This window comes from Parus major, chromosome 5 (assembly GCF_001522545.3).
Source record: "Parus major isolate Abel chromosome 5, Parus_major1.1, whole genome shotgun sequence".
Taxonomy (NCBI): domain Eukaryota; kingdom Metazoa; phylum Chordata; class Aves; order Passeriformes; family Paridae; genus Parus; species Parus major.
This window is the reverse complement of record NC_031774.1, coordinates 25,249,021-25,263,114: the sequence shown is the minus strand read 5'-3', so window position 1 is coordinate 25,263,114 and position 14,094 is coordinate 25,249,021. Positions and strand designations below refer to the sequence as shown.

At 42.3% G+C, this 14,094-nt stretch overlaps 1 protein-coding gene across 5 annotated transcripts in view; it reads right to left on the bottom strand.

Moving 5' to 3' along the window:
* Positions 1-572: 572 nt before the first annotated feature.
* Positions 573-14,094, bottom strand: part of MAPKBP1 (mitogen-activated protein kinase binding protein 1) — a 98,821-nt gene continuing 85,299 nt past the window's right edge. For 3 of the 5 annotated variants that reach the window (XM_015631360.3, XM_015631363.3, XM_015631362.3), the window contains 6 exons: positions 13,814-13,984; positions 12,886-12,964; positions 11,023-11,333; positions 9,334-10,245; positions 5,893-5,978; positions 573-4,888 (listed from right to left, as the gene is read on the bottom strand). In XM_015631360.3, the coding sequence (XP_015486846.1) occupies positions 4,595-4,888; positions 5,893-5,978; positions 9,334-10,245; positions 11,023-11,333; positions 12,886-12,964; positions 13,814-13,984 (1,853 nt within the window). In that variant the 3' untranslated portion in view covers positions 573-4,594. The remainder of the gene's footprint in view (positions 4,889-5,892; positions 5,979-9,333; positions 10,246-11,022; positions 11,334-12,885; positions 12,965-13,813; positions 13,985-14,094) is intronic. The other 2 variants (XM_019007043.2, XM_015631364.3) reach the window with 2 other exon arrangements.

Sequence of the window (14,094 nt, the reverse complement as noted above, 5' to 3'; positions counted from 1 at the left end):
AAAAACGAAACAAAAAAAACCCAGAAAAACAAACGGAATCTTTAATTCTTCTCCCCAAATAATAATTAAAAAAAAAAAGACAAAGTATTATTTTACCTAAAGCCAAAAGTATAAAAACACTCATTTATAAATAAAGCAGGAAGGGGTTTTGTTTGTGTTTTAAAGGAGTGAAGGAAAAGGGCAGTGCAGGAAAGGGGGGAAGAGGGGTGAGGAGGTGCCTGCCCGGAGCGCGGGGCGCACATGGCTTGCCCCGAGCAGCCCCGCGTGTCCCCGTGTCCCCGTCCCGGAGCGCGGGGCGCACATGGCTTGCCCCGAGCAGCCCCGCGTGTCCCCGTGTCCCCGTCGCCAGGTGTCATTGACACGCACGGCCTGAAACACGGGACACGCCGGGCTCGCCCGGAGAAGGAACCGCCTGCTCTCTCGGGGGGCTGCTAGAAGACCTGTCTAACATTTCGATGAGGTTTTTGTCATTTAGTGTCCTGGATGCTACACATCCAAGGGGCTGGGGGGAAGACACTGTATACATGCATGAATTTATCAAGGGTGTTTAAATAACTGCATTTCTTTTTTTCTTTTTTTTTTTTTTCTTATATATAATTATATACATATTCGTTCTTTTTAAAAAATTAAGTTGGTATGTTTCTACTCCCAGAAAGAAACGTCCCAATTCCTCTGAGTCACGATGAAATCTGCAAAACGGGGAGGCTGGGGAAGGGGCTGCTGTAAGGCCAAGCCCCGGTCATCACCTGGGAGGTTGCATGGAAAGGAGAGGACAGCCTGAGAGAGGAGGTGGAAGAAAGGTGGACTCCCATACACACAGCTCCTGGGTGCTGCTGAGGGATGGGGAGGAGGAAGCTGTTACCTGACTGCAGCAGGAAATACAAGAGTTTGCTGCCCTTTCAGGCTGCAGCCCTTCCTACTGTCCAAGTTCAAGAGAGCCCTTAAACAAACTGAGGGGTTCCACAGGCAAAGCAGTACTATCTGCAAGATGGAAAAGAAACCTAAAACTTCTCATTTTGACCAGGAATGTTGGGTTGAAGGGGGGAAAATATATGTAAAGAGGATAGGTGGGCCCTACTTATTTGTTCAGGCTTTATGTTAAACAAATATCTTAATACAGGTATCTTCCTGTGCCTATGCTAACACCCACACAAACCAGTAAGAGGGAACACAAACCATTTAAGAGGGATAGACTCAAATTTATTACCTCCTCTGACAAGCCTCTTCACTTCCCGGGCAGTTAGCATTCATTATTTCTCTACCTGGCCCAATGGACAGCCTGCAGTGAAACATGTTCACAAGGTGCAAATGCAATGCATTTATCTCTTTTTGTTCTGTAAACTAGAGGTGTTAGGAATATTTCCTACTGCCAGCAATAGGAAGTTAGCAGGGAAGAATTAGTTGGATCAGTCTTAAATTATAAAGAGCAAAACTCTCCCCTCACCCCTCTCAGCAACAAACTTGTGGCACCAGCATCTCCTTTACTGGGCTTCTAATCAATTCAAAACATCAAAGCCTTGAACAAGCAGCTCATGACTTTGCCATTTAAGAAAAAAAAAACAGTTGCTTAGAGATCAGCAAGAGGCTCAATAGAACATATTTAAAAACAAACTCCTTCCAATACATCCTTCAATTACAGATCACCATCTCCAAGTCCTGTACCCACTTTCCCAAAGCCTTTTGGTATTGCATCATTCACAGGTATTGACCAAATGGTGCTCTTCAGACCAAGACCACCTCTATTTCTACTCTGTTTACCTGAGTCTCCTACATATACTATTCTAATTTTATTTTAAACTACACAACCGTTCTCCAACTGATCTACTTGCCCAACATTTTTCTTGCCATCATTCTGATGAGATTTTACCTCTGGTTTCCTGTATACAGCCATGACCCCAAGTAAAATCCATTTCAGGAAACAAAACCCACTGTGATCAGCTTAAAAATCAGATTTGCTTCACACAATTTATTTCTAAGGAGGTTTGTTTCATACCTCTATGCGAGTTTTGTTGGTTGTTGACCTTTACCTTTAAGGTAAATTTCATTCTCGCCACTGGCTCTTCTGTATCATCTCTGATCTTTTTGTCACTATCTCAATGTTTAAATAATAAAATGGTATAAAATTGCACAAGGAAGTAATATAAAGGACCCTCAAACCGTTATCAACAGTACCAAAATATACCTGGATTCAAGGGACTGCTATTTTTCCTGAGTGTCTTGTGGCCCCAGCAGAGCAAGAAATTTCCTGTATACTAGGACATATGTTCACAGTCTGAAAGTGGAGGAACCGGTCATCTCAAAAGCAAGCTTGACCCACACTAACTCTCATCACAGACCCAGCATGACTCTTATCACACATTCCACTCACAGCATCTCCAGTTAACTTTTTCACTCAGAGAAACTGCCAGAAATTTCCTTCCTGGTTTCCAACTTGCCTTTTTGCAAAACGTGTCTACGCAAGAGAAGCTGCCCACAGGACCAAGCACACCAGCTGATTCAGCACAATACAGTGCAGAGACAGGACTAGAACATAACCCCTTTAAAGTTTCAGTACAAGCCCATGGAAGGAAAGGTTAGCAAGGACACCTGAAACATGATTAGGCAGATTTCAATTACAGGCAGAAGCAGCTGGAAAGCCCTCGAAGTATTTCACATACTGCCATATCCTGAAGCACTCAGCAGGGATCAGGCAGCAAATTTGTTAGGGGAGAGACAGAACTGCAGATTATTCAGCCCTAGAGTTATTCAGGAGAAACAGGTTGTCCTATGCCAGTCTGGCCAGACCAGTAGAAAAAAGGCTGCACTGCAGATTTGCAGTCACAGAAAGACAGAGAAGTCAACAGACCACATTTCCAAGTGCCACAGGGTTTCAGAGAGACAGCAGCCAGGACAGTAAAATGAAAGAAAACTGCTTCCACCCTGTAACTTCTGTAACCAAGTGATGCAGTCTGGCTGCCTCTGACTGACTTCCACAGATGCTAGCAGTCTCTCTCCCACCAAATTCTTGTTGTTTGTATTAGTTTTATGAACTGGGATTACACTGCTCTGCCTTAAAATAAATGCAAGACAGACTGAAGATGGAAGAAATAAAACACTTTGTCTATTTGCCCCTGTTGTTGAAAGGAGTGGGAATAAGGGGGAAGGTGCTGAAGAATTTCATTGGTTTAAATTTTTTTTTTCTTAGCTTATATCATTGACCTAAAAAACATCACTGGACAATTTTAAGCCACAACAAACACAAGTTAGCATGGGTTTAGAGAAGCTCCACAGGGCAAGAAGAATATTGCACATACAAATGCAAGAAGAGAAAATTCTGTTTCCCAGACCAGAAACTCATGAAAAGAAAAGAGGCTAGAGGCAGGGGAAATAGTGGTAATCACACCCCAAAACATCTCATTTGAAGTTCTTAGGAAATAATTTTCTGGAGGGATTTGAAACAGCATTACAAAAGGTAAGAGAATCTCAGCTTTCTTGGGATGTAAATTCTCTGTTTTCATGTAAAGGGAAGGGGAAAACATTTTCCTATCACAGTGAAATGAACAAATGACACAGATGAGCCATGACACTGAAGATCTCTCAAATCCAGAGTTACACTGTAAGAGATGGAAACCAGCTTTTCCATGTCACTTCTCCACAAATAAATCATAACAACATCAAAGTCAATATCCAATTCCTAATCATGAAAAGTGGCTGAAACCAATTTTTGTATTGTATCTAAATCAGAAATTTTAAATGTCTGCAGAAAACCTGAAGTATTCAAATTCCAGATTAAAAGTACCACTAATGAATTCATAAAGTAATCTCCAAAGCATGGCCCAAGGGATACAGAGCCTTTCCCTGGAGGTGAATGCAGATAAAATACAGTGTGGGGACTGTCTTGACACAATAGGAAAGCAGAGAGGGTTGTCATAACAACAGCAGGATTACTGCAGGGAACAAAACTAAAGCAGAAAAAGCAAGAACAGCAAGACAAGATCTAAGCAGAGAACAGTTCATTAATTGCACAGACACTCCAGCCTGTCTCCCTGTTGGGGATTTATATACAGAGATTGTTTCTCGCTGGGATATGGCAAAGGGATTGACAGTTTTTTTAAAGGACAAAGATAACAGCCACAAACGTGGCATAGAGCAACAGTCAAGAGAAATAAATTAATAAATAAACCCATAAAAAGTCTGATTCTTGATTCTCATGAAGTCTCAGAGAGGAAGAGATTGGCTTCACATGGACTCCTTTGCTTTTATTCAGCAGTTCAGAATTTCTTGGATAAACTGGATTTTCTTTGTATTTTTAGGTGTCAAACATCCTGACCTCCTGGCTATGAAGAAATTTCAAGGCAATTTCTCCAAACTCCTCTTTCAAGACTTCGTTTAGAGACAGGAAGTTGAAGACCATTGGGAAACAAATATTAAAACTGTGGCCAGCACATTGCTAAGAATTTGAACAAGTCACAGTTGTTGGAGCCTGAGGAAATCAATTTATAAAGGTATCCCCACCAGCCCTAGACCAGCTGATGGTAGCATTGGTCTGAAGCTCTCTCTGTGGTCCTCTTGCAATTACTTCTGTGAATTCACAAACACCTGAAAGTCACCCCTTTTAGAGTTTTTTGTCCATGCGTCGTTCCACAGCTTGCAGCAATAGCTCCGAGTACTGTTCCAACAAAGCTAGTGTCTGCTCATCTCCCAAACTCTTGGGACTCGGTAGATTGGCACCACATCCCTCACTCAGTGGGCTAGCGTTATCTTGTGGCTTTACCAGTGCCTCCTTATCTTTTGGAAGCTCTTCTGCATCCTTCAGAAAGTCCAATTCTTTCTTCATTGAGGAGAATGTTTCTGTCAGGAGGCCTGCTATTTTATCTTTGTCAGTAGAAGATTCTGTGTCATTTAGTACCTGAAAGCAAAAAGGAGGGGGGAAAAAAGAATGCATTGGGGTTTAGGTAGAGCACCAAGTAAGCAATTTTAGCCCTTTAGGGAAGTGAAGCCATGAAGATTTGCAGACCAATCAAGCCTACTTCTCTTCAGCATTTGAGACTTCCCATTTAGACATACAGCAGGACATGCATCCAATACTCTCTAGCTGCACAAAATCCAGAGGCATTACTCCAATAGGACAGAGATGGGAAACACATTTTTGGGTAGTGTTCCCCTTATAGTGGGCTTAAGAAGGTACTGTGTTTCCCAGCTGCAGCACAGGGCCACAGTTTCCTGTCCCTCCTGCCTGCCAAATACAGCTGATCCCAGGAACAGAGCAAGGTCAGAGAGCTAATGCAAGTGCTGTGCCCAGAGCTGCAGAGGACCATGTGGCAGATGCTCACCATCAAAGTCTCACACTCATTTCAGGAGACTTGACAGACCAGTACTGAGCAAAGAAACAAAGAGCTGTTATATTGCTCTGCATGTAGCTCTGGTCTGGTGGTGAGACAGACAGGCTGCGTGTTCTTTTCAAAGTTGGATTCTCATGGTATCCCACATTTCCTAATCCTTTCCCCAGGCATCAAAGACAAAGAACAGATGGGGATAATAAAACTCAAAGCTTCTATAATATTTCATATCCCTGAAATATTGTATAATCATTAATTAATTCCCTAATACCCCTTTGAAAAAGAGCATACTGTTATCTTCAGTATACAGATAGGCTAAACAGACTGAAAACTTAATTGATTTGCTCAGAGTAACACAGCAAACCATTGGAAAATCCAAGAGCTGGAAATCAGGAGCTCCTGCATCCCTGGTTCAAGCTGAAGGTGCAGCCAAGTGGACAGCCAGGCAGCTTGTGTCACTGAATACACAGTCAAGAGAACACCTTGAGGCAGCAAGCACTTACATTCTGTGTAAGATGTCTGTGGGCTGTAAAGCCCAGCTACTGTACCAGAGCCCGTGTGCGCGGTCACTCACCCTGCGGTAAAGGTGGAGGGCTCTGCGCATGCTGTCCTGGAGCTCCGACACCACGTGCTCACACTGCTCTATGCTGATGCCCGATTCTGGAGGGAGGAAAAGATAAAAGCACAAGTTAAGGCACAGACACTTCACTATCTACAGCCTCATAGTTTGGTAAGAAAACAGGTTTTTTAATGTGTTTTTGAAAGACCACACACACACACAACTTGTCATTCAACTTTTAGGGCTGGTCTGAGCAAATTATTAAATAGGCACATTCTGTGTGAGCTTTCCTTCATACTAACTAGACGTGCTGCTTGCTTCAAACACCCCTATTTTTCCAGTCTTTAGACTCTCCAAAGTCAGCAGTGTTTTTCCTCAGATTGCACATTTTTATTACAGTCACAGATAGTCACAGATTACCCATGTGGTTTCCAATTACAATTAAAGCCATGTTTGCAATGAGGGCTTCCAGTGGCAGGAGGGATTGATCCAAGGAGTCTCTAATTTTCTAGTTAGAAATCTACAAGCTCCCCATCACACATCCTTCTGCACAGTGTGCTACTAAAGCACAGAGGATGATGGATTATACAGAATTATCGCAGTGTTCTCTAGTGAGGACTGAGGTCCACAGGAGTTGTGACAAGCAAACTCAATCTGAACAGAATTGCATTGCTGAGCAACCCATGACATACACTGCTGATACACCATAACCCAAAACTAAAAAATAAAAGCAAGCAACTGAAGGACAGCATCTTCTGCCTGTCCCCACCAGATATTATCTCCAAAAGATGAGTTGAAGACCTTCAATCTTTACACAATAAACACTTTCATGAGTTAGACATAAACCATGAACAAAGACATAGACACACAAACACAATCTTCAATTTTCAGAGGCCTGGACAAAGGACATTCAACTTTCTTTAGCTACCCCAACCCAAAATTTTGCCACATTAGCATTGTAACTTCTGTAATTCTAAGAAAACCATCTTTGAATAGACTGGAGAGGACCTGAGCTAATTTTATGAATACATTTAGATGATGCATAAACAAATACAGCTAGAAAAACATCTACACAAACAAAAACATCTACAAAAAGCAAAGGGGTATGAACAAATCCTTCCATCTGCATTCTTTGATCCTAAATCACCCATGGAGTCTGAGCCGAGTGGACTTCAGTGCAATCCAAGAATCTTGCTTTCTGCCTCCCTCTTTCCCTCTTTATGTTTGAAACCCAGCTGTTTCTTCTCATGATTGTTTCTGGATTTCTCCTCTGATAATTGTTTTTATGCTGGTCTCCAGCTCTGGGAGGTGCCAGTCAGGAGAAAGGTCATAAAACCTAATATAAATGCTTAAGTAACAGGCAATTTCTGCTTCTCGGGTGTGCAGAGCAGAGCTCTTCAGAAACTAGCAGAGAATATTAAACACAGCAACAGTATTAAGCACATTTACAGCATTTTAACTGTAGATGTCAAAATGCTTTAACAAGAACAATTAAGTCTTTTCATTTGCAGCTGTTTGACAAGCAGGAAATGGGAGGACAGAAAAATTAAGTGGAAACACAGAGTAACAGTGCAAGTCAGAAGCAGAACAAATCTCTATCAACCCTACAGTTTTAATCTAAATTGCCACATTGTGATTCCCAGAAGCCACAGTAAGTTGTTCACAGCAAGAGCCAACTTGGATCTAAACAAGTTTTCCAGCATCTACCACTAAAAATTTGGGAAATGTGGTCTGCAAGAAGCTTAAGGCTGACAGCTGCCTACTGAGAAAAAAAAAAACAACATTAGGCTCCACAGTGCTATATCATTCTAACTCACTAAAGGATGCTGTTAAATATTCTGTCAGGGTGTGCTATATCTTGGGAGTTGTTAAAAAAAATAAAATCAATACTGAAAAAGTCCTTGATCTTCCTCTGCACTACCTGTGTTAATTCTGCAAACTGACCAAAAACCATTTGCTATGTAGTCTGATTCACAAATCTAGAAGAGAAAACTCAGCCTAAAGAGTACAGACAACTACAAATCTGCTGCAGAATGTGATTCCACGGCTTCCAGGGTGCATCTGGTGCTGGAAGAAACCTTACCCCTGTAGGGGAAGGGTCTAAAAATTTCAGATGCACTCACTGTACTTCAGAGAAGCCACGGTATGATAACTACAGGTCCCTTAGACAAAACATTACATTTCCTGTTTTACATAATAGTGCTTCAATCTTAAGGTGTTTGATCCCTCTAGGAATGCAAAAAGAAAAGTAACAGTGCATCAAAACCATATTAAACCTTCTGCTTTGGTGCAGAAACATTGTGTTTTACCATTCCGATGAACGGTGTAACAGCCTGGCACCACAGGAGACAACTGATCACAGGATTACAGAGCTATCCCTTCTAAGAAATGAGTAAGAACAACATAACAAAAGGGATAAAAAACTGTATAGCCCCTTAAGGTACAAGCTATCAGTGCAGTGGTTAACATCCAGCTTTCTAATGCACAGCTCAGGTGTACTTCCTTTCAGATTGTGACACAAAAGAAAAACCTCAGGAGATGGAATTGGACTAAACAGTGCCACAGACTCTGCCACTGGAGGTTTTCCTGCCTTCGAGGGCAGGATTTCTGCTTCAATTTGAACCTACCTGCTGGTTTTCATCTGATTGGATTACCTTAAACTGAGGCCTGTAACAGATCATAGAGCTGTTTTCACCAGGTGAAAGTTTTTCATCTTGTACCTTTCTCTCCAAATTAGAGATAATTCAAAAATTAACCCACATTTTTTATGTTCAAACCCTGTACATGCACTGCACATTCAGTTTGCAGACATGTCCTCAAAGCAGAGTGATTAACAGCACAAAGACCTGCTTGTTCTCACAGGTAGCTACAGCCAGAAGCTCACCTACATGAGCTTTATCTCGTGGGAGAAAGTTGTATGCAAACCCTTCTGGACCCTGCACACTTGCATATTAACAAAGGAAAGTTTGAGCTACCTGGCATAACTTCACTGTCAGTATTATCTGTGCTTGCTTGGTTCTGTTAGCACATGTTGGCCTGTACCTTCATTTGCTGGCCAAACATGCTCCAAGAGGAGGGTGGGGGATGTGCCTACACACTCCAGGGGATTCCCAGCATATCAGCTTTTAGGATTGACCACAAAGAGGTTTGAGCCCCTTGAGGTAATTGTACAGCTTAAATCACTGAAAACATAACAGTTCTGAAGCCTATAAAACGTTCAGGTAATAAGGACTGTCAGACATAAGACCTAGAGGAAATGGAAACTAAAGACTGAGAAAAAGATGTTAGATTGAAGAAGTGTCTCACCATTGAAGGGATGGTTTATGGAACGAGACAGGTGCAGACAGGACGAGACAGGCCAGAAGCTGGACGTAAAGAAATGTGATGGGATCGTGAGGCGGTTCACAAAGACAGAAGACAGAAGGGGGAAGATAAGAGATGGGTATCCATGCACACCTGAGACCTGTGCCGAGGCAGTTATAGATGTAGGAGACCTCGGCCTGATGGGGTCTAGTGGGCAAAGTCCAGGTTGGCTGTCTAGCACACAGGCGATGCCGGTGATCCGCTCCCTGCCCCTGGGCAGTGTGCTCTCAGGAGACCTTAGGTGCTGGCCCTCTGACACCGCCCTCAGTTTTAGACTAGTGACCCCTGGCTCATCCTGGCAATCTGTCCTTGAGACTGGATAATCCACAGGGCTCTCCTTAGCAAGCCCTGTTGGGACCTCTCTACCAGGAACCAGAGACCCAGCAGTTTGATTCTCCCTCTTGGAGGTGCGGACCTCAGGAAAAGAGGGTTTCTTTTTAGAGGCCCCAGCAGGTGACTGAGGAGACTGTGGCTCAAGCAGGGTTTTCGTTTTGGTAGTGGGTGAGAAGGAGGCCAGTGTGGGTCTATCAGGCAACGGCTTGGGAATGTCAAGAATCAGATGTGCTCGGTTTGATGATGCCAACTTGCTGTGGAAAGACTTGGGAGATGAGCAGTTTACAACTGGCTGGAGTGCAGGTTTCACTGGAACATTTTCTTTCACTGGCAGTTTAATCTTCTCAACATCTTGTGTGGAATTAAATTGTGTCTTCTCTGTCACTGGAGGACTAGTCCTCCCATCAGTCAACATTTCAGTGGAGCAACCAAGGTACAGATTTTCCCCTACAGATATGCTCCTTGACATCTTAGCCCGGAAGCTGGTTGTGGGGTTCATGTAGGACTTTGGTTTTGCAGCCCTGACATCTTTGGCCAGCAGAGCACCAGATCCATCCATCTTCAACATACTGGCTGATAACACCCTGCAATTGTTAGGTCTGGGGTCCTTCTCAACCACCAAAAGAGTCTGAGGACGCTGCTTGGCAGAGGATATCACTCCTGGACCCTTATCTGTAAAAATTAAACAGACAAACATACCAAAAATAGACAAGAGCCTGCAGTGAATTCCTAAATCAGAATTTAATGTGGCTCAGCTCAGCCCCTGTGAGATGTGTACAAACATAACCACTAGTTCAGGTTAGTATCACCAAGCCTCAACAGCTTTCTTTTTTTCCCATCCCTCATCCTACTCAGACAATGCTGCTTTCCACATGAGAGAGATTTGCTCTTAAAGTGTATGGCCAGAAGACCTCAGACCACTGTGACTCTTAAGAGAGAGGCCAGAGGAAGCAGGCAAAAACTTATATATGCTGTTGTGGTTTTTTTTTGGTTTTTTAAACAAACTTATTAACAGTTAGTGAGTTGACTGTTTCAAAAATAGAGTCATTTCACATGGAGGGCATGGACACAGTAAGCTCTCTGTTTCTCTCTCTTCCCTCTTTTTCTCATCCCCACCCTGGGGAGCTTCAGTCTTAGCTTGGAGCAACCACCACAGCAAGAGAGAATATTTTTGCAAATGCTTCATTTCACCCTTGCAGTGCTCCTCCCACAGATGCCAAACAAATACCAGAGAACGATAATTAGAAAACCAGCATCTGCATTACAAATCAAAAATATTAAATAATATTTTAATGAATAATATTGAAAATATTTTTTCCCTTGACAGGGTAGGAGTGAAAAGACATGTAAAGCCTGTAGCTCAAATGCAGAAAGACAAGCTTAATTTAAATCCTCCACTCGGATGTCCTCATTTCATTCTCATACCATCATTCCAATGTGTGTTCTTACCCTCATGCACGAGGTCATGCACTGACTGTGCCTTTCTCATGACTGCATTCACAGGGCCTTCTGGAAAGGAGGCAGTAACCCGTCCAGGAGCCATACCAACTCTGCTGGTCTCCAAAGCCGATCTGCGTTTTTTCTGCACATAAATAGCTCGATTTGAATTTACATTCTCTAGGAGCTGGCTGTTCTCCGATGCATCACCAGGATGGCTGCTGTCATTTTTCAACAGGTTTGCTGTAAACTGACTGGTCTGGGTTGCTGGCTCGATGGGCTTTGAATCCAGTGTCAGATTTGATGAAGAGAGTGACAATCGTCTAAAGAACACAATAAAGAAATCCCAATTAAAAACAAGTATGTTCCCCTAGATAGACAGGAACATGCATTAAGTTTCTCTGGAATAAAGAGCCCTGCCCTGTCTGGACTTTTTTGAGTCAAAAATGCCCTAAGCTGTTACCACTTAATTCTACTCAACCCTGCAAGTTCTGGTCTTCAGGCATTTGACTAGAGGCTGTGCAATCACAAATAGCATTGTGTTGCTGTTTCCAAGGAGGACACCGTAAAAAGTGAAGACAAAAGAGAAGGAAAAATTCCAGGCATAGGAAAGACTGGGCAAAGTCAGGTCAGGTCTCTTCTCTCAGCTCACCTCACTAAAATTTAAATCTTTTAAATTCTAAGAAAACCCTAAGAGGAAGTCAATATGCTTTCCTAACATTATGAAAGCATAATGACTAGGAAAGCTGGTCAGTGTCTTCAAGAGGAAAGCCTAATTTCCTCTTCCTCTCCACTTCAGACAAACACAGTGGGCTTACTTCAAAAAGGAGGCAACTTCCAATCTGGCATGTTTAAACAGCTGAACAGATTAAAAGCCCAGAGGTTTTCATAATCAAAAACTACCTCCCTTGTTACATCTCTAGAGCACCAGTGACTTCCTTCACTCATCACTGCAACTCTCCATAAGCTTACACAATAGCTAACCATTGGCTTTCTTCCCAAACATACATGAGACAGACTAAGAGGCGCTCCTGACAGCAGCAACAGCAGCTGAATACAGCAATAACACACAAATTTCCCTACCATGCTGAATCTGGATACAGCTGGTGAACATTACAAGATGTATTCAAATCTTCTTAGTCCTATATAATGAAATTCTTTTGAGCTAAGATTTTAGGTTGTCATTTCAGAGGAATACAGGAGTATTTGTTTGTTTTAAACATTTATGAACCCAAATCAACAAAAGCATTGACCTAATTCTTAAAAATTTTTCTTATTTATTTGCTTTGTTGGGATTTTTATTTTTTTTTAATAACAAGGAAAACAGCTTGCAGCAGCTTTTTGGAGTGCTTTAAGGTTGAGAGGGTTTTGGAAGAATAATATCCCCGTGGGGCTTTGTGTGAGACACCAGAACACCCTGTAAAGGCATGGGACTGAGAAACAAAGCTGAGTAAGAAAGGACTGTAAAACAAAGGAAAAGTTGACAAATCTACTTTCATTGTCCAAGCTGAATGAAATGCAAAAGAATAAAAAGAGCATAAACAGTGAAGAGTAAATTAGATTATTAGTGATTCCTCCAACTTAATCAATCAAGGCATTAATCATGAAACAATTAAGCAGTCATTGAAAGAGGAAATAGAACAAACAATAGTGTTGCATTAGAATAAATAGAACAGCTAAAGTGATGCAAGATAACCTGCCCAAATCACAAGAGTCTGCAAACAGCCTGCCATGTGCTGTGCTAACACTTTACTGTGCCTAGGCACACTAAAGCCAGAAGTTTGTTCAACTATTTTCACCCAGGACCTAGCACGAGACCTACTCATATTAGTATAAACAGACAGACAGAAACACTCCAAACAAGCAGAGCCATACCTGAGAGCCGGGGACTGGGAAAGAAAGCGAGAGGAAATGCTGAGGTTTTCGGTTCTTTCCAGATTCCTACATGAGCCACCTAAAAATTTTGGTTTAAGGAGAAAGAAAAATGAGCAGTTTATTTACAGAGCATTCTCATATAAACATTTTCTTATCATTGAGACTATCCAAGGGGATTTTTTTAAGCTAAAGCCACAAAGAATTAAATAATTATATTTCCTTTGCCTTTAGTGTTCTACTTCGATTACTCTGCCTTAAGCTGCTACTCTCCCTAAGGGTACGCCTCCTTTTTTGCTTCCCTTTGTGTCCTATCCTGCCTGTAGGACTGTGAGGCACTGGCATGAAGCAGAAAACAAACCCATCAAAGAAGAAAAATATAAAAGATAAAAGAGAACACGAAAAACTCACATAGATATTGCTGCCTGCAACCTTATAAATTCTAAAAAGATATGCTTTGTTCTGGAGTTGGTCGGTAAATACAAACCAGCTCCTTTGCCACTCTGATGTTTCCTCTTATTCTCTCTCTCCACCCAGCATTTCAGCCTTTTCTTTTGTGACATTGGCTATGCCTTGATGCACCACTAGAGGCCACTGAGTGTCACCGATGGGGGGGTGAGCGCGCAGTCAATACCTTCCTTTACAACAGGAAAAACCAGTCCGGGAGCAAGGTAACATCTCGTTAGGATTGCAGGGACAATACTTAACACAATCTGACACAGAGCCCAATCCACACAAATTTACACACAGAGCGATGAATTAAGAGATGTCGCTCTTCTTAAGGCCTCTTACACTGTTTTCCATTTTCTCCCCTCTCCCCATATCCATGCATCCAGGAAAGCCTAACAGAACTTGTAGCCTGCTTTGGTTTATATGGTGGAAAAACCAGGAGTGACCTTACAAAGTCTCCCCACTGAACAAAGAGATGTACCTTTTCCATCAGTATTGCTCAGGGTCCCAAAATTCTCCTTGAGGAACTTTTCCTGATCAGGTATCGGAGGAATTTCTCTCTCAGGCATGCTAGTACCCACATCCTCCTCTCCTTCTTCTCCCTCCAGGTCCGAGACACCATCTACGCTTAGAGGTTCAGTGCCTTCAGAATCTGGGAAAAGGCAAAAAACCCCGCTGCCGTAAAAACTTAATCAGAGCAACATCAGCCAAGTTAAAAAAAAAACAAAACCAACAAATATGCTAAATTAAACCTAGAATGTT